The 20,157-nt window shown below is 42.0% G+C and overlaps 1 protein-coding gene and 1 pseudogene across 2 annotated transcripts in view; both read right to left on the bottom strand.

Moving 5' to 3' along the window:
• FAM120C (family with sequence similarity 120C) overlaps positions 1–20,157 on the bottom strand; it is a 127,076-nt gene that overhangs the window by 6,959 nt on the left and 99,960 nt on the right. Inside the window, exons 11-15 of one of the 2 annotated variants that reach the window (XM_039223924.1) lie at positions 8,513–8,627; positions 6,248–6,457; positions 4,883–5,084; positions 1,585–1,723; positions 1,162–1,219 (exon numbers count right to left, since the gene is read on the bottom strand). In XM_039223924.1, the coding sequence (XP_039079855.1) occupies positions 1,162–1,219; positions 1,585–1,723; positions 4,883–5,084; positions 6,248–6,457; positions 8,513–8,627 (724 nt within the window). The remainder of the gene's footprint in view (positions 1–1,161; positions 1,220–1,584; positions 1,724–4,882; positions 5,085–6,247; positions 6,458–8,512; positions 8,628–20,157) is intronic. The other variant, XM_039223925.1, reaches the window with a different exon arrangement.
• Positions 18,067–19,277, bottom strand: LOC120225760 (annotated as a pseudogene).

The following is a 20,157-nucleotide window of genomic DNA, read 5'->3' as shown; positions in this document are numbered from 1 at the left end:
CCCCAGTAATCTTAGCAATGAGAAACTTATGATCATCCACGATCCCTTCTTTTCCCTTAGTTTCTTCATTTGTAAAAAATGTACATATTTCTTACATTCCTGTAAGGATTCAATGAGACACTCCATGTAAAGCATGTGATATACCTGGCACACTCAATAAGAACTCAATAAACTCCAGCTAATATTATTGTTTTGATTCCATGTCCCCAAGCAAATTTCTGACATCATGGCTTCCCTTTTCAGCTTACACTTAGAGAAAGAAAGCTCTGGTAGAAATGGTTAAGAGCATATGCATTAGAGTCAGCTAGACCTAAATCTGAATCTTGTCTCTGACAATTAGAGTTGTTGTATTGTAGTGGAATCAGGACAGCACAGGATTTTGGAATCGTCAGCTCAGGCTGGAATGGCAACTTGGATACTGACTTGATGGATGATTTGGGGCAAGATATTTCATACCTCTGAGCCTCAGTTTCCTCTTGTTTAAAATGGAGAATCCTGTGGTGCCTAGGTCGCTCAGCCTAACTGTCTAACTCTTGATATGGGCTCAGGTCATGATATTTGGGAAGAGGGATATGTCTAATGAACACCAGTGGAAACTGCTTTAAATTCAAGGTGTACATTAGAGGAAAGTTTAAGACCATTTTGACCATCAAGAGTAAGCAAAATGAATAAATTATTTGTAAAAAAAAAAAAAAAAGAATTCAAAAACAGATTCAAAAAGAAAAAAAAAAAGGGTAAGCAAAATGGCAACCCCTCCTTCCTTCTCATATTCAGCAAAGGCCAAAGTCCAATTTTCTAAGCATCTCTGGTAGTCCCTCAGAAAGGCCTGAGCAGCTGGCAATCCTACTGTTAACTTCACTCTGGCCCGTTTTTTGGCTGTATGTAGCACATACTATGCTACGTGCAGGTGCTCAGGACACAGTACCTGGTTTCTATCCTGTAGCTTCTCTCAGGGAGGTGGATGACACTGCAGCACTGTGGGAACAGCGTGGACAGGCTAACCCTCACTAACTCACAGCTAGAGAGCAATGGAATGAAATCAAATGCTGGGAGTAGCTAGGAAAGCTCACAGTTTTCCAGTCTGATCTGATCTTTTGCAAGTTAGCTGAAAAGACAAGAGGCATCAAACAGAAGGTAGATAATCTCAGAAATGGTGCTTACTTGTTTATTTCCTTTTTTGTGTCCTTTGGATCCTCTACCAGTCTGTTCTTTTCCATGCCTATAGAAAGTGAGGGGAAAAGTGATCCTGAGGAACATACAGAGCCCACATTTTCACTTAATTACTCACCTCCTTTAGGAAGTTTGACCCTCTTAAGTTAGGTGACCCTGCTATGTTACCACTGTAAACCTTTAAGTCTCATTTCTATATTATACTAAATTGTTCTGTGTCCCATGTCCTCCTCTAGGGCAAAAACTTTTTCAGCAAGGCAGGGCATTTAGTGTATGTTTGCTCAACTAAACTGAAAACTAGACATGGAAAGTTAGTCGATGCCTCTTACCTTAATGGAAGTATTCAATAGGTGGGCATTTTTCCACCGGCACCTTGATCGACACTAGCTCATACCAACCTATTGGAATACATACCCTTTTCCTGGCCCACCGACAGAAACCACTTGCATGCCAAAAGAGCCTCGGCCCCTGGAGGACCTGCTGCCAGCCCACTGGCCCACAACCATCCCAGCAATCTCCAGTTTTCCTCCTTGGGGAGGGATTGGATGGAGACCTGGGAAGATAGGAAAAAGGGAAGTAATGAATGCTAAGTGCGAGGTAGGATAATAAGTGGAAACAAAGATCCTACAGCACTTACTCTGCTTATTTCCATTTCTCTATGATAAAGACTCTGTCATAACAACAAAGGTTCACAGTGGAAACACATTTAGGGATGGGTTTAATATCTATACATATCTACTTTATTTAAAAAATTGTTTTAACGTTTATTTATTTTTGAGACAGAGAGAGACAGGGGCGCCTGTGTGGCTTAGTCGGTTAAGCGTCCGACTTTCGCTTAGGTCATCATCTTGCGGTTCGTGGGTTCGAGCCCCGCATCGGGCTCTGTGCTGACTGCCAGCTCAGAGCCTGGAGCCTGTTTCAGAGTCTGTCACTCCCTCTCTCTCTGACCCCCCCCTGCTCACGCTGTCTCTCTCTATCCTAGAAATAAATAAAAAAATATTAAAAAAAAAAAAGTGAGACAGAGAGAGACAGAGCACAAGCGGGGGAGGGGCAGAGAGAGAGGGAGACACAGAATCCGAAGCAGGCTCCTGGCTCTGAGCTGTCAGCCCAGAGCCCGACCTGGGGCTCGAACCCACGGACCGCGAGATCATGACCTGAGCTGAAGTCAGACACCTAACTGACTGAGCCACCCAGGAGCCCCCACTTTATTTTTTTTAAATGTCTATTTTTCAGAGAGAGAGAGAGAGAGAGAGAGAGAGGGAAAGAGCAGGCGTGCACAAGTGCGCGCACACGTGGGGGAGGGGCAGAGAGAGAAGGAGAGACAGAATCCCAGGCAGGCTCTGTGCTGTTAGGCAGAGCCCAATGCGGGGCTTAAGCTCATAAACTGTAAGATCATGGCCTGAGCCGAAATCAAGAGTAGGATGTTTAACATTGATCCACCCAGGTGCCCTGTGTACATATCCATTTTAGCAAGTAGGGTATGGATGATTCATTTTTTTTGCTACAGGGCCTGACACATAGTAGGTATTTAATAGTTGTTGAAAGAATGAATGTCCTAAAATCTAGTTATTAGAAAATTGTAAGACAAATGCCACTTCTATTTTCCTTTCTTTTTCCTTTGCATTAAAGTTCAGTTGACACATTACATTAGTTTCAGGTGTATAACCAAGTGCTTCAATAACTCTATAGTTATGCTCTACTCACCACAGTACAGCTATTATCTGTCACCATTCAATGCTATTACAATACCATTGACCCTATTCCCTATGCTGTGCCTTTCATTCCTATGACATACTCGTTCCATAACTCATTCCACTGCCTTTCACCCATTTTGCCCATCCCCCCCACCTTCCTTCCCTGAGGCAACCATAAGTTCATTCTCTATTTGCGGGTCTGGATTCTGTTTTTTGTTTATTCATTTGGACCAAAACCACTTTCCTTTTACTTTTTCTTTTTAAGCTTTTATTCAATTTTCAGTTAGTTAATATTAAAGTGGGCCCAAACCACTTTTGATTCAAATATGTATCACTCCATAATGGAGGATCAGCCAAACCACCAAACTGAACATTAAATTATGGAACTAAACTGAAAGTAATTTATAATTAATAAGTAATTATAGCAACAGTTGAAAATCAGAACCAATTCAAGACAAGATAGCATATCTCCTTAAAACAGGAAATTCCAACTCAGCGTGTATGAGCTCACAAGCACAGTAGAGCTTTGTAATGTGGCATAAAAGGATGCCTTCATAGAATCCACAGTTCTAGTAAACCTTTAATTTTAGTTTATGGAAAAAACCCAAATGCAAATAACCCTTCACTCATTTAGCAGGTTGTCAGTAAAGAGCCCTTCATTCATATAACAGTGGATGCCAGTCCTAAGAGGGCTAGAAAGACTTGCATTTGGGGATCTTATTGTGGCTTTTCAGGAGGCAGAAGGCTCTTATGAACCACCAGTAACTGGAGACTAGGCATCATTGGGAGCTGGTACAACAGCAAGGACCCCCCAAGAACTTAGCCTTAATTAAGGCTGTCTTCTGAGACACAATAAAATCAACATGCAAAGAATGAGAGCAAGGTCTGTAAAGTTAGCTTCGAGGAATGGACTGAATGGCTGGCTCCCTGGTTTATAAGACTTGATCATTACCTGACTAAACAGAGCAGACATCTACACTGCTCATCCATGTAGAGCCTTGAAATAAATATGCATACTGAATTTTGTGACCTACTGAAATTTAAGACCAACTTCCAGCTTTATTTTTTTTTTTAAGTTAGGCTTCACACCTGGGGTGGAGCCCAACATGGGGCTTGAACTCACGACCCTGAGGTCAAAACCCAAGCTAAGAATAGGGCACTTAACAGACTGAGCCACCCAGGCAACCCCCCACCCAGCTTTATTATTTTTAAAATGATGAGCAGTGGACAATAAACACCTTGAACCACAGCAATAACATTCCTGCCTGATCACAGAATCTTGATATTTCATGTCAAAATGTCCCTATTAAAATATCCTGTTTCACCAAAGTTGTTTGAATTATTAGGATCAGTATCTGAGCTACCTAAGCATGACTGTGTATTCACCATTAAGCCACAGCTCAGGTGTCACCATAATTTATACTTATACTTGTGTGTGTCTATGTGTGTATTTGTTTTTCCCACTAAACTACAATCCCTTGGAGGGCATGGGCTGTGACTTATTTCTCTCCATGCTTCTGGAAATGTGTCAAGTCTGCCCCCAGAGTGAAAATGATACAAAATGGTACATCAGGCTCTGGTTTGTCTGTGGATACTGGTCATTTACTCTTACCTCCCATTGGTCTTTCTGGAAGCTCCTGTGTACATCTGTCTATGAGAAATGAGTGAGTTAACCAGCAACCATGATGATCCAATTCACCTGAGTTATAGTTCTGAAAACATAATAAAATGGCTCCTGGTTTCTACATCAGTTACTTCGTGAGTTTGGTTGGTGACAGTCAAATCATTAGGGACCAACCACCTCTATGGCGCATGGTCTGGGAAGTCAGTGGACTTTCTTCCCTAGGCTATACCCTACCCTCTTAAGAAGCTCCTCTTCAAATTAGCTCAGTGTAGCACAGAAGGTAAATTAGATAAGATATATATGAAACTGCTGATTCTGTGACTGGCAATAACTACCGGATAGGTGATTATGAAATAGACTGAGGATGACAAATACATTATTCATAGGTACCAACCTGCGAATCCCCGGCTCCTCCCTTGAGGGGGAGGTGGCATTGAGCCCATGGCTCGGGAATAAAGTGAAACAGGGTAAAGAGGGGGCACCATGGAAGGCACAAAAGTAGGTGATGGAAGTAGAGCAGAAGGTGGTGGATGGTTCATGTTGACTCCTTCAAGGATACTCTGTCTCATCTTTTCCACTTTGGTTGCCAGGTCAGCCTTCAAATGAAGAACAGAGTTAATAACAGCAGCTGCCTTTTTTTTTTTTTTTTCAACGTCTAAGTTTCAGGCACAGTATTGGGCACTCTAGGGACAGTCTCACAAGTCTATTCCCATTAAGAGAACTGAGGTCTGGAGTTAAATGGCTCAAAGAGCCATATTCAGGGAAACCTATCTGGTAGCAAAGACCCACTTTTCACATGACACCAAACTACCACACTAGCTCTGACCAAGGCCTTGTAAGGCACACTGACTAGGTCACGGGAGACCAATATCACAATAAATATTTGTTAATGGTCTGTCACATGACCAGAAATAGGCTAGATTATTTTTGAAGGGGGATAGAACAGAGTTAGGTGAAAGAGAGACATGCATAAAGTTTTATAACCTTCTCCCCCATTCCCAGGATCAGAGACCATGACCTCTGTCCAGGAGAAGCCCTTGTCTCTAGTCCAGAGATCAGCAAACCTGTTCTGAAAAGGGCCAGATAGGATTTGTAGGCCCTATGGTCTCTGTCACGACTATACAACTCTGCTATTGTGGTGGGAAAGCAGTCATAGGCAATATGTAAATGAATGGATGTGGCTGTGTTCCAATAAAACCTTATTGGAATAAAAATTCCAAGTTTTCAGTTTTCAGATAGTTTGCTACCCCCTGCTCTAGTCCCTCAGCTCATTCCCCCCAAGTGGATAAAGGAGTAAGTAAGCGTTCCTTTCCCTGTCTTTCCTAAGGTCTCGTTGTAAAGAATCTCCTGCTTCTACTCTGTCATCTACTTTACTATCGTCTTCTAGTTCCAAACATAGTTCTTTTACAAAGGATAGCACCATTTGCAGAAGTTACTTATAGTTTTTGGAAATAAGGGAAATGGAATTCTAAGAATTGCAGGAAAGCCCTATTCTATAGGAAGGAAATACTCAGAGTAAGAAAACAATAGGAAAATTTGGAGTTCATAAAAAACACTTTCCAGCATATGATTTTAGAACATGGACATATCAGACTCTGGGCCTTTAGAATTATCCCCAACCCCGTTAGGTTACTGTCAGACACATTCTGCTACTTCTTCTACCTCCCTCTTCAATGTCTCTGCTCCTTTCCACCCTCTGCCCATTCATCCCCACAGCAGATCAGAGATGGCCCTTAGCAGCTGCCCAACATCCTGGTACCTGGCCATCACAGAGCTCAACCAGGGATACTCGCTCTCGGCCTGCTTTAATTAACTTGCTCTGGAACAGCTTGCCATCGAAGTAAATCCAGGGGCAGCAGTGCTCCCAAGGGACTGGCTGGCCACAGGCATCATTGGCAAACAGAGCTGTGTCAACCCCACTCATGAAGAGGGCAGCAAGCTGGATCCCTCGGGCATCCAGTTTCTCAATCTGAAACCACCACAGAGGAAAAACTACTATTAAAAGCTGTTATTGTTAACATCTACTCTCATTCCTGTTATGCTGATTATTCAAGTTGGACTTGAGCATGTTGCCTTTTAATATAGACATTTGAGTGCACAAGCAGCTTCTATCCATGTCGCTCCGTGACACAGTTTGAAAGATACTCATTAGAAAAAAAAAAAAAAGAGAGAGAGACATCAGCTTTAAAATTTTAAAAAGGCACCATTTTGTTTTTACCTGTCAAGTTAGAAAAAATTCTAAAAAGTAAAGATAAAAAGAATACCCAGTGCTGACAAGGATGAAATAAATGGGCACACTCATACAAAGCTGATGAGAAATGTACATTACAATTAAGTAGTATGTCAATAACCCTGAAAATGTTCACATTTCTTGACTCAGAAATTCTACTTTCAAGGAATCTACTCTAAGGAAGTAGAGCTGTGAATAAAGCTCTAGGCATAAAGATTTTAATTGTAGGGGTGCCTGGGTGGCTCAGTCGGCTAAGCGTCCGACTTCAGCTCAGGTCATGATCTCACAGTTTGTGGGTTTGAGCCCTGTGTCGGGCTCTGTGCTGACAGCTCAGAGCCTGGAGGCTGTCTTCCGATTCTGTATCTCCCTCTCTCTCTCTGACCCTCCCCTGCTCACACTGTCTCTATCTCTCTCTCTCAAAAATGTATAAAACATTAAAAAAATTAAAAAAATATTTCAATTGTAATGTTACATCTAATGGGGAAAACTGGAAACCAAATGGCCAACATTATAATAATTAACTGATACATGCATATAATAAATTTCTTAAACATTTTAAGACATAGAAAAAGTGTGCTATCTTAAGTTTAAAAACACAATATGTAATCACATACACAATACCTCAACTGTGTAGAAAATACATGGCAAAAGATAAAGAAAATATCGAAATGTTTCTATTTGTTATCTCAAGCTGGCATGGTAGATGGCTTCAACAGGAAAAGAAGTATTGGCAAGTCCCCTCCTACATGTGATTTGGAGACAGTAATTGCCCTAGGGCCAAGCAATATTACACTTACTGTAAAGAGGAACCAACACTGTTTTTCTTAGACTGTTTTTGTCTTCCCTTTAGTTAACCTCACTTAAAAGAAGATTCTGTTAGCCTATTGGGCTAGATCTTTTCCAAGTTTATCCTAGGGCCTCAAAAGACCATGGCTACTGAAGCCAGGAGAGGGGTGTCCTGCATTAATAGCTAGTATTGGTAGCTTAAGTAATACTGTTTACTTAAGATATTCAAAACACTGTTCTAAGTGTTCTGCATGGATTATTTATTTTATTTAATATCCCTGTAAGTAAGGAAACTGAAGCAAGAGAGGTTAAGCAACCTGCCCCAAATCACACAGCTATGAAGCAATGAACCAAGATTCAAACCCAAGGCAGCCTGGCTTCAGAGCCTGCCTTTTAAACTCCTGTGTTCTGGGGCACCTAGGTGGCTCAGTTGGTTAAGCATCCAACTTCGTCTCAGTTCATGAATTCATGGTTTGTGCTTTGAGCCTTGTGTCGGGCTCTGTGCTGACAGCTCAGAGCCTAGAGCCTGGTTCGGATTCTGTGTCTCCCTCTCTCTCTGTCCCTCCCCTGCTCAAGTTCTGTCTGTCGCTCTACTGCCTTCAGTTATATGGTGGATTTGCTTTCTTCCTTATGCTCTTCTAGATTCCCTCTAACATTCAATAAGTATTCCTAAAAAGGGAGGCATTTACTCAGAGTCAAAAAGAGGACACCAAGAAAATTCCCTTGTAGTGTATCTTGCAAGAGTTAGAAACCTTACCGTGGTTTGTGGCCACAACTTATTTGTAATGTATAATATCCATCTTTTCTGTCCATTCTCACCCATCAGAATGGGAGCAGTGGTGCAGGCACCTCTTGGTTTTATTAACAAACATACATTATTGGCTACAGTAAATCAAACATTTGTCCGTAGAACTTGCTCTTCTACCCTGCACCAGGGGAAAAAAATGACCAAAAGGAAAGCTTTGAGCTCATAAAAGAAGGAATTTAAGTGAGGGTATATCAAATCACCTTGAGTTCTTGAAGTTGATCTGGTTCATAAAGCTGGGTAGATACTGCCTGTGCAAGGAAGGTGTCTAGCTCATGGCGATGCAGGATTCGGCCACCAGGCCACTGAACCATGTACCTAGAGAATAAAAGCATCATTGTTAAGGCAAAAAAGCTCATTTATTAACTTCACAAATACTTATTAAGCTAAGGACCTGTCATGGGCTAGGTTTTGGCAATTTCAATGGAATAAAGTAAATGCATCTGTGCCTTTGGTTGCTTTCAGTCTAGGTGGTAGAGGAGGCATGCATGTACATCAATAATGACAGGAGAGTATGTTAAGTATCAAGATAGAAGAATGCACAGGGTGCTACAAAAGCACAGAGGAAGGCTAGGATAAAGGAGTAAGGGAGGGAATCCTGAAAAAACAGCAGGAGCTGGGTTTCAAAGGGCCTGTAAAAATTGGTAAAACAAAAAGTGGGGAAAGGATGTTCTAGGTTGAGGGAACAGTATATGTGAAGGCGTGGAGGTATGGAGTTCAGTATGATATAGCAGGTTCCAGAACTCAAAAAGATATCTGCACCCCCATGTTCACTGCAGCAGCATTTACAATAGCTAAACATGGAAACTACCTAAGTGTCCACTGATGGATGAGTGGATAAAGCACTTGTGGTATATATACAAATACAACAGAATATTATTCAACCATAAAAAATGAGAAAGTCCTACCATTTGCAATAATATGGAGGGACTTGAAGACATTATGCTAAGTGAAATAAGTCAGACAGAGAAAGACAAATACTGTGTGATCTCACTTATAAGTAGCATCTTAAAGAAACAGAACTCGTAGAAAAAGAGATCAGAGTTGTGGTTACCAGAGGTAGAGGAGTGGTGGCAGAAGGAGGAGGGGGAATTAGAGGAAGGCGATCAAAAGGTACAAACTTCCAGTTATAAGATAAATGGGTACTGGAGATAATGTACATGATGACTATAGAGCAGATCCTGAGAATTCCCATCATAAGGAGACATTTTTTTTTCATTTTCTTTATATCTGTATGAAATGATGGATGTTAACTAAACCTACTGTGGTAATCATTTCACAATGTATGTAAATGAAACCATCATGCTGTATGCCTTAAACTTACACAGTGATGTTTATCAATTTTTCTCAATAAAATTGAAAAAAAAAAAAAAAAAGGCCAGATCATGAAGTGTCACAAGAACAGTATTAAGGAATTTGGACCTTCATTCTGAAAATATAAGAAGACACTTAGGGATTATCAAAAGGACAGTGATATTGACTGGCTCATAGGATAAGAGAGAAGAGGCATGGATACCAGTTGGGAGGCAACTACAAGCAATCTGTGGCTGAAGAGGTGTGAACAAAGGCACTGGCTCAGGGGTTGGAGAGGGCCAGGGGACAAAGACAAGAGCTACTGAGTAGATAAATCCATAGATATATCCATAGGATTTGGTCATGCATGTTATGGGAAGGGGAAAAGAAAAAGGAAGAGTCTAAGATTCCTAGAATTCTGGCTTGAGCAGATGGCTAGATGATAGGGTCATTCCCCGAGACAAGAAATCTATTAATTAAAATAAATAAGTACTCATTGGTGAGTATTTGACCTGAATTTCATGAACTGAATATGTTTTACTGTTCTAGGCACCGAGATGCAGAGAGAGGAAGAAAGATGAAAAAATACATCAGTCTATGTTGTTAGCTCCCTGTAGATCCACAAGACAATGATTATTCATATTTATTGGAGCTGTGTGAGACTTCAGAAAGCTGGCCCTTAAAGCAAGGGCTGGTCTCTTCTGAGTGGCACCTGGAATGAATCTGTGGGGACTCTGATCCAGTTACTACTACTAGGAAGCTGTACGGTGCCCTGGAAAGAGCCTGGCTTGGAATCTCTAACCTGCAGTTTCCTCACCTGGAATGATCACAACAGCACAGGCAGCCCTACTGCCATTACTCTTTCTTCAAGCCCAACTGTCATTTCTCTGAACTCCAGGATGTTTCTGGGCCTGCAGAACATGCCAACAAGACCTGTTGCTTCTTTACAAACTAAGTTCCAGGGCCACCTCGGTGGCTTAGTCAGTTAACTGCCTGCCTTCGGCTCAGGTCATGATCTCAGGTTCATGGGTTTGAGTGCCACATTGGGCTCTCCACTGTCTGCGGGCAGAAACCACTTCAGATCCTCTGCCCCTCCCCCTGTTTGTGTGCGCTCTCTCTCTCTCTCTCTCTCTCTCTCTCTTTCTCTCAAAAACAAAAACAAAAAAACCCTTAAAACAAACAAATAAAGATCTAAATGACTGGGCTTTCCAGGAGGTATCCTCCTGGGCCACACAGAAAAAACAATTTCCACCTCCTCTCTGCCCACACATTCTCCACAAGGAAAATTTATTCATACTTTATAATCTATTTTATACTTTTGATGCTATAGTGCACAATTCAGAGCTTATGTCTTCTATCGATATAAAATATTTCCCTTTGCCCTCAATGTTATTTTTGCCTTTGGGACTATATTATTTATTAATATTGTTTCTTTCTTTTGATTTATACTTCTTTGATTTACCTTTGCCCATTCTTTGATTTTTAATCTTTCCATCTTATTTTGTTGGCAAAATGTGAAGCAAAAATAGACAAAAATGAAGGGAAATGCAATTATAGTGGAAGAATTTAGCATACTACCATTAAACTATGACATATAAAATGTGCCTTAGATACATTTAAAATCACAGAAGATTTGAAAAATACAATAAGTAAGGTTCAAATGCTTGACTGAAAACATATTCCTTTTAAGTACCCATGTGAGTTCCCATGAGATCTAGGACCTTGTCTGGCCTCATCTATTGTCTTGTTTCTTATTCATATTTATTATAAACTAGCATAGTACATGGCCTAGAGTAGGTATCAGTAAATATTTATTAGGGGACTCACTGAATGCATCAAACTAAGAAAAATTGCAAGTTAACATTAACAAGTATAACCCAAATCAACCAAAATTCTCCAAAGCCAAACTGTACCAGTCATATCCTGATTACTAGGAAAAAAAACTGATCTAAAGGAGCTCTTAAAGTAGTCATGTGTGGGAGACAGGCAGGCTCACTGAAAGACTATTAAATGAGAAGGATGTGACTTTACAAGTTGAATAGGTTATTTTGGGTGCTTCAAGGAAACAGTAACTAAATTCACCTGGGAGATTCTGAGAAGGCCTCACAAAGGGGAGAACATTTCATTTCCTAGGGGCTTTAGTTCCCTTCCTCATCTCTAAAATGGGGATATTTCTACATACATCTCAAAAGGTTAAAATAAGCAAAGGAAAAACTGCATGTAAAAGCACCTAACAGTTCCTGTCATAGTAGCACTCTTGGTTACCATTATAACTGAGTCAATTATGGTCAAATTCTTCCTTCATTATTTGGTGAGGCCCCCATATCACATAGTAAGTTCTCATATGTACAAGGATCTGTTTCTACCCTATTTACTCTATATTTATTTCTCATGCCAGTACGACGCTAGCCTAAGTTTTAAATATGTTTTAAAATATGGTAGTCTCGGGGCGCCTGGGTGGCTTAGTCGGTTAAGCATCCGACTTTAGCTTATGTCATGATCTCGCGGTTCGTGGGTTCGGGCCCTGCGTCGGGCTCTGTGCTGACTGCCAGCTCAGAGCCTGGAGCCTGTTTCAGTCTGTGACTCCCTCTCTCTCTGATCCTCCCCTGCTCACGCTGTCTCTCTCTCTCTCTCCTAGAAATAAATAAAACATTTAAAAAAAATTTTAAAAAAATATGGTAGTCTCTGTTTTTATCCAAATTCTTTTGATTTTAAAATATTTATGATCTCATTCTGATTTCAAAAGCTCAGATGTATTGTGGGGACGAGCACTGGGTGTTATATGGAAACCAACTTGACAATAAACTATTTGTAAAAAAAAAAAAAGCTCAAGTGTATTATCATTCAGAAAATGTAAAAAATGCAACAAAAATTATAAAGAAAACAAAAGATAAAAACTGAAATAATTTGTACTCTTACCATTCAGATATTACTACTGTTATGTTTGTTATGATTTTGGCTTCTTTCTTCTTAACCTCTCAAATCTCAATTTCTCTATTTTATGTATAATAGAATATTACATATAATACATATAGTTTTTTCACTTAATATTATACTATGAGAATGCTTCATTCATTAAATACTTTTCAAAAACATTTGTTTCATTTTCTTAAAAAATTTTTTTTCATTTGAATATAGTTGACACAATGTTACATTAATTTCAGGTGTACAACTTAGTGTCTTAAGTTTACACATTATGCTCTGCTCACAAGTGTCATCATACAAAGCTATTTTTTTAATGTTTATTTTCAAGAAAGAGAGAGAAGGGGGAGGGAGGGAGGAAGAGAGGGAGACAGAGAATGTGAAGCAGGCTCCAGGCTCTGAGCTGTCAGCACAGAGCCTGATGTGGGGCTCGAACTCACAAACTGTGAGATCATGACCTGAGCTGAAGTTGGACACAACTGACTGAGCCACCCTGGTGCCCCAGGAGAACTCAATTTTTAAAAAAAATTTTTTTAATGTTTATTTATTTTTGAGAGGAGAGAGAGAGAAAGAGAGACAGAGTATAAGCGGGGGAGGGGCAGAGAGAGAGGGAGACACAGAATCTGAAGGAGGCTCCAGGCTCTGAGCTGCCAGCACAGAGCCCGAAGCAGGGTTCAAACTCACGAGCTGTGAGATCATGGCCTGAGCCAAAGTCAGAGGCTTAACCAACTGAGCCACCCAGGCGCCCCAACACTGCTCAATTTTTAAAATAAATATTTTATTTTGCAAAAATTTTACATATCAGAAACTTACCTAAAATTTTTTTTGTTGAGGTATAATTTATATACCATAAAATCCATCAAGTGTAGAATTTAATAATATTTAATAAATTTACAGAGTTGTGCAACTATCACCACAATTGAGTTTTAGAATATTTTCATTGCCCCAGAAAGATCCCTCATGCTCACATGCAGTCACTCCTCATTCCCACCCTGAAGGCAACTGCTTATCTACTTCTATCTCCATAGATTTACCTTGTTGGACATTTCATACAAATGGAATTTTGTGGTCTTTTGTAATTGGGTTCCTTCCTTAGCATAGGTTTTATTTTAATTCAACTTTCAAGGTTGATATTGTTGTAGATTTACATGCAATTGTAAGGAGTAAAACAGAGGGATCCTTTAAACACTTTACCCAGTTCTCCTAATGTATTATCTTGTAAAATATAATACAACATTACAGTCAGAATATTGACACTGATCCAGTCAAGATATAAAACAGTTTCATCACTACAAGAATCCCTCATATTTCCTTTTATAGCCACACCCACCTTCTTCCCCCACTCCCTGTTCCTAACCCTGGAATTCTCCATTTCCATAATTTTGTCATTTCAACAATGGCATATAAATGGAATCACACAGTATGTAATCTTTTGGGATTGGCGCTTTTTAAAAAACTTAGCATAATTCCCTTAAGATTCATCCAAGTTATTGTGTTATCTAAACTTTGTTGCTTTTTATTGGTCAGTAGAATTCCATGGTATGTATGTACAATAGTTGAACAATTCATCTGTTGAAAGACATCAGGGTTGTTTCTAATTTTGGAGTATTAAGAATAAAGATGTTATAAACATTAGTGTACAGGTTTCTGCAGGGACATAAAATTTTGTTTCTTTGCAATAAATGCCCAAGAGTGCAATTTTTGGGTTGTATAGTTATATTTTAAGAAACTGACAAATTGGAGATGTCTGGGTGGCTCAGGTCTTGATCTCAACTCTGGTCTTGATCTCAGGGATGTGAGTTCAAGCTCTGCATTGGGCCTTCTTAAAAAAAAAAAAGAAAACTGGGGTGCCTGGGTGGCTCAGTCGGTTAAGCGTCCGACTTCGGCTCAGGTCACATCTCACAGATCGTGGGTTCGAGCCCCGCATCAGGCTCTATTCTGACAGCTCGGAGGCTGGATCCTGTTTCAGATTCTGTGTCTCCCTCTCTCTCTGCCCCTCCCCCACTCACACTCTGTCTCTCTCTGTCTCAAAATAAATAAACTAATAAAAAAACAAAAAACAAAAAACAAGGGGCGCCTGTGTGGCTTAGTCGGTTAAGCGTCCGACTTTCGCTTAGGTCATGATCTCGCGGTTCGTGGGTTCGAGTCCCGCGTCGGGCTCTGTGCTGACTGCCAGCTCGGAGCCTGGAGCCTGTTTCAGTCTGTGACTCCCTCTCTCTCTGACCCTCCCCTGCTCATGCTGTCTCTCTCTCTCTCCTAGAAATAAATAAAAATATAAAAACAAAAAAAACCAAAAAACAAAAAAAACCAAACAAATTGTTTTCCAAAGTGGCTGTAGCATTTTACATTTCCAACACTACTGTTTGAATGATCCAGTTTTTCTGCATACCCCCAGCATGTGGTATTATTATTATTTCTTATATTAGCCATTCTGATAGCTGTGTAATGATACCTCATTGTGGTTTTAATTTGCATTTCCCTAATGGCTAATGATATTGAACATATTTTCATGTGTTTATTTTATTTGCTATGGCATATCCTCTTTGGAGAAATGTCTGTTCATGTATTTTGCCCATATTCTAATTGGATTCTTTGTTGTTGTTGTTGTTGTTGTTTTTTACTGTTGAGTTTTGAGAGCTCTTTATATATTCTAGATCCTAGTCCTTTGCTGAATATGTGATTTTAAAATATTTTCTACCAGTCTGTAGTCTGTTTTTTCATCCTCTTCACATGGGCTTTCTTTCAACTGGAAAAAGTAATTTTTAAAAATGTCATTTATTTAAAAACTTTACGTAATCTTTGGGTAATTCAGAATTAATTACATGTTTCAGAAGCTTCTGAGATTGAGGTCTCCAAACCAATGTGAATAACTTATGTGATTGCTGGAAGGATTAGGGACCCTCATGATATAGGATGAATAGATGGCTACCAATGAAGACACAATCCCTTATGGACAGGGACTTTCCTGTAGCAATTAGTCATCATTTTTGAGTTATCGTCACAAATATTAAACATCTCACCAGACCAACAATACCCCATCATATCTGCATTTTAGTAGTTTACGTATAGAGGGAACACAGAATTAAAAGTTCTGTAGACCTAGAATCACACTTAATCTCATCCCTTATATCAATAATAATTAAAAGCGAGTATTTTAGTGTCCACACCAACGTCCATCTCTTGCTGATGGAATGCCACCTTCCTCTTACTCAGTGTTTGTGATTCAAAGATTGCAGTGAGTGCATCAATCAGAACATAAAACAAGCCAGAGGGGTGCCTGGCTGGCTCAGTCAGTAGAACACATGACTCTTGATCTCAGGGTTGTGAGTTTAAGCCCCACATTGAGTGTAGAGATTATTTTTTTAAAAAAGCAAGCCAGGAATTCATGGGCCCATAGAGGTGGAAAAGACTCACTGCACATAGCAGTAAGCAGCCCAAATGCTTCGCCCATTCCCAAGCAGAATCAGGCCTAAGCTGCAAGCAGGGAGGAGTTAGAGGAAAGGCATGTTCTTCAGCCTCCACTACCTCAGATGGTTTTCCGGTTGTCTCCCAATAGGACAGTTAATTTCTTGAGGACAGGAACCCCTCTCTGGCCTCCCTCAAAGCAATGTCCTCCCCAGGTGTGAGCACAGAGCAGATCCTTAGTGAAGGAAGGAAGGAAGGAAACCACAATGTCCAGAGCACCTGCTATGTGCCAAGTACAGAACCAGGACAGGTGTTTCATGTAACCCTCACAACAGTCCTGAGGTAGGATCATCACCCCCATTTTACAGATGTACAAACAGAGTCTCAGGAGAATACGCCCATGGTGGCATAGCTAGTAAACAGGGGATCATCAATTTGAAAACCCAGGGCTTCTCCCTTCAGAGTTCCTTCTACTGCTTATATAAGCCAAGGGTTTGGCAGCAAGTGAGCACTCCAATTCCCAGACAGCTGGTCTAGAGCTCACATTTAAGAGGCCCTTAAGCACAGGAGGCCAGGAGGCCAGAATACTGGTCTAGGAGTCTGGGCTCTACAGCATTACTTTGTGACCCTGAGTGAGTCCTTTACCTTCTTTGCACTGGGGGTCGGGCCAGTCCAATGTGGTTCTCCACCCAGGGAGAGGGTAGCAAAGCTACCTGGAAGCATGTTTGCAGACCATGGTAGTAAGGCCTCTTTAGAGATCCTGACATTGCTCCCTTGAAGGAGGGGTGGAGGGCATGGTGGTCTGATAAACCTTGTGAGAAACAGTTATGATCTCTAAGGGTCTGACTTCTGAGAGTGATTTTAAATTCTGGGGAACCACATCCCCACTCCTTGAGAGACATTCCACAAAAGGCCCATGAAGGTTAAAGAAACTGTCAAGTCAGGATACATTTAAAGCAGAAAGTGCCTGAAAGTAGAGAGAAGGGGAAAAAAACTACTACTTTAGAGGAGAAAAACAAGATGGCAGTCAGGAGGGGGTAGGATGGGCATTAACAAGGAAACAATGGACATGGTGTACAAACTCAGCTGTGGGGTAGGGTCAGGCCAGGATGAGCCTGGACAAATCAGGTTTTTGGCATCTGGCTTGCCTAGTGTCTGCTGTGGGACTGCACTTGCTGCTTCACACAAGGGTAGTGGTTTCCTCAAAAAATAATCTGAGCCTTTAAGTTCAGGCAGACCTTAGAGAATAAATATAGGTAATAAAGGCAGAAAGGAAAACACAATTCAAGTGACTCAAATACCTGTCTTACATATTTCTCCTCTTCCTCTAAAATCTCCTTCACAGCCCCAGCTCGATGAAGCTCCCTCCGACCCACAGTCACAGCAAGTATGTGGCCCTTCCCAAGTGTGCAGGCAGATAGAATGGCAAGTCAGCCTTTCCACACATTCTGCATGCACTGAGCTGACTGAATCCTCCCTGTCTCTCTCCCACTGAACTGTGAGGAACTGGGGGATGGAGACTGTGCCCTTCTGTCCTTATCCCCATATGGAGATGGCTGTGGGTTCATTAAGACCCTTTGCTCAGAAGCATCCAGGCTACAGACCCACCAAACCAACTAGAGTGATAGGCATACCACCTTTCCCAGGGACATGGACCTTGGGGGCAACTTTGTTCTGGAGGAATCGAGCATGTTTCCTATGCCCCATGCCACTTACTGGCCCCCTAGAGCCACGCTATACTGGGGCACAATCATAATTTGGGAGAATTTCTTTAACACATGAAATCAACGTCTAGGTACAGATTTCAAGCAATAGAGAGGGCTGCTGTGTCAGAATAGCACCATTCCAGTGGGGGAAAACAGCCCAGCTTTGGCAGCCCTGGTGGGAAGGGTGGATCTTGCATTCACCTGTGCGTGGAAAGAATGCTAGGTGTGTGACCTGTGTGTGGCAGGAGGATTTGGGATCACACGCCTTTGCAGCTACATGGCAGGCTGGCCTTGGCTGCTTGCCTTTGGGCTCCTGCTTCCCGGAGCTCTTGCTGACAGAAGGCCCACGGTGCAGGCTGCAATCGTTCAGGAGTGTGGTCTGCCCAGGCTCGGTGGAGAAAAGCGAGGGGACTTGACCAGGGAGTCAATGCTCAGCAGCAAATTGTCCGGAAGCCAGGCAGTGTAGCTTTCCCAAGCAGGTTAATGCCCTCGTCTGTGCCCTGGTTGAGATGCTTCACCAGATTCTTCTCAAAGAGAAGAGGGTGGTAGGTGCTCATTGTGCAGGCGCTGTCAAAAATCTTCGGGAGTAGTAGCACACGTTGGTCTTGTGCTTGGACGGGAGGAACTCATAAATAACCACCTGCTCACACAGTCTCATCATCATGATGATGCCAAGCATCCCAAAGGATTGGGGATTTAGTTGAATCGCTGCTGGGGTGACTTCCTGAGAGATGTCCCACAGCTCCCAAAGCTCAAGGATGTAAAAGGGTTGATCAGGACGCAGCTTGCCAACAGCTCTTACAGTTCTCAAAGAAGCTGTAGTTAGGGGTCTGGTACCACTTTGGGATATCTGAATGGTAAACAGGTCTCACACAATTCAGACTCCCTCATTGTATAAATTGTCTGTGAGGAAGTGCCCTTCAGTGGTGACCAACTGAGAGTTCATCAGGCAAATGGTGGTTTTCGTGCCCACATCTTGTTGGAAATGGGCTGTGGGCACCCCATTAAACCCCAGGACTGCATCACAATCCTCAATTTTTTGGCCCATCTGGGAGGACTTCAGAGATCCTGCTGATGAGACAACAGCATACCTGCCCCATGGCCCAGCCTTGGTCTAATGTTCTCCTTGAGCAGGAAACCCTGCCACTGGGAGATGCTGAAGGAAAAATTTGTGGCCTATGTATCCATAGTATTCATAGTAGTATGGATACATTCACATGGTCCCAGAGGTGGCAGCACAGGGCCTCTGCACTGAACTTGACCCCTGGCCTTGGCCCCTTATAAGATACCTTATACTTGTTAATATTCAGATAATTGACCCAGATTTTCTGCAGCCAGGTGATATGGCTTTTGGAAGAGCTGTCCTTGTTCCACACTTGGAAGGAGGCCTCTGGCTTGGCCTTAGCTGGGCCCTGGGGACTGCTGAGGGCCTGGTTGCCCCTATGGGGGTTCTGGGTGCTGCTTAAAGTCACAGACTGTTTCTTCAGACTTCTCAACATCTGGAATCCTTTGGTTTGCAATTTAAGGGAATTATAGTAACTCTCGTTCTTCTCCTGCCACACACACAGATGACCACAAATAAGAGAAAGGCCAGCACACAGCAGCTGAACTATTTCTTCAAGTTGGTGTGAATAAGAGGCGTTCAAGGCAGCCACTCTGTTCTGAGCAGGAAGACAAGACTGCTTTTGGCTAATCCCCTGGAGCTGCAGGCCTTTAAGTCTTCATAAACCAGCACTATTCTCCATAGGAGGAATGTTTGCTTTACTGGGCCTGGAGGCCAAGGCTCATTTTTCTCAGGATGATCAAAAAACATCTCGAAGTTCCCAGGGTCAAAGTCAGTGCCTGTAGCTCAGCTTCATGTGCCAAATAAACAAACGTTTTCTTCTTGCAAAGAAGGTGCTCCATAGGCCAGGAGTAGGGGCCTATATCCAGCCTGGGATCAAAGCCTTCATGGATGAGGAAGCCTTCAGTGCTGGGACAGAGGCCTGGCACCAGGGTTTGGACATGCTCAAGGAGGCCAGTTCACTTCAGCTAGGCTCCATGACTTTACTGTTTCTCTCTGGACTGCTTGCTATGGAACTCTGTACAATTGGCTCTACGCTGCTTGCTGAGCGCTTGACCACCCAGGCTGCAGCTGCTCCCTGTGTTACTGCCAGGTGTTTTCCTGAGCCGGCCCTGTCCCACAACTCCCCTCCTGCAGGTGCTGGCCAACTCCATGCCCTGCGGCCGCAGGGGAGCCTGGCAGGTGGGTGCCTGGTGCCAGGCATGGAGTCCTGGCAGGAGGGGCTATTGGGGAGGAGTGGGGAACCTGGGCTGAGGGGTGGATGGGACAGCGAAGGAGGGAAGAAGAGAGCCTCAAGTGGCAAAAGTTTTTAGTTCTAAGGAGGTCCAATTTATTAATTTTTCCTTCTATGAACTGTACTTTTGGTCATAAGTTTAAAAACTCTGCCTAACTCTAGATCCTGAAGACTTTGTATTTTTTCTAAAACTTGTACAATCTTATGTTTATATTTTAAGTCTGT

This window comes from Hyaena hyaena, unplaced genomic scaffold (assembly GCF_003009895.1).
Source record: "Hyaena hyaena isolate Hyena2069 unplaced genomic scaffold, ASM300989v1 scaffold_1508, whole genome shotgun sequence".
In the NCBI taxonomy this organism is placed as follows: domain Eukaryota; kingdom Metazoa; phylum Chordata; class Mammalia; order Carnivora; family Hyaenidae; genus Hyaena; species Hyaena hyaena.
This window is presented reverse-complemented; position numbering and strand designations above follow the sequence as displayed.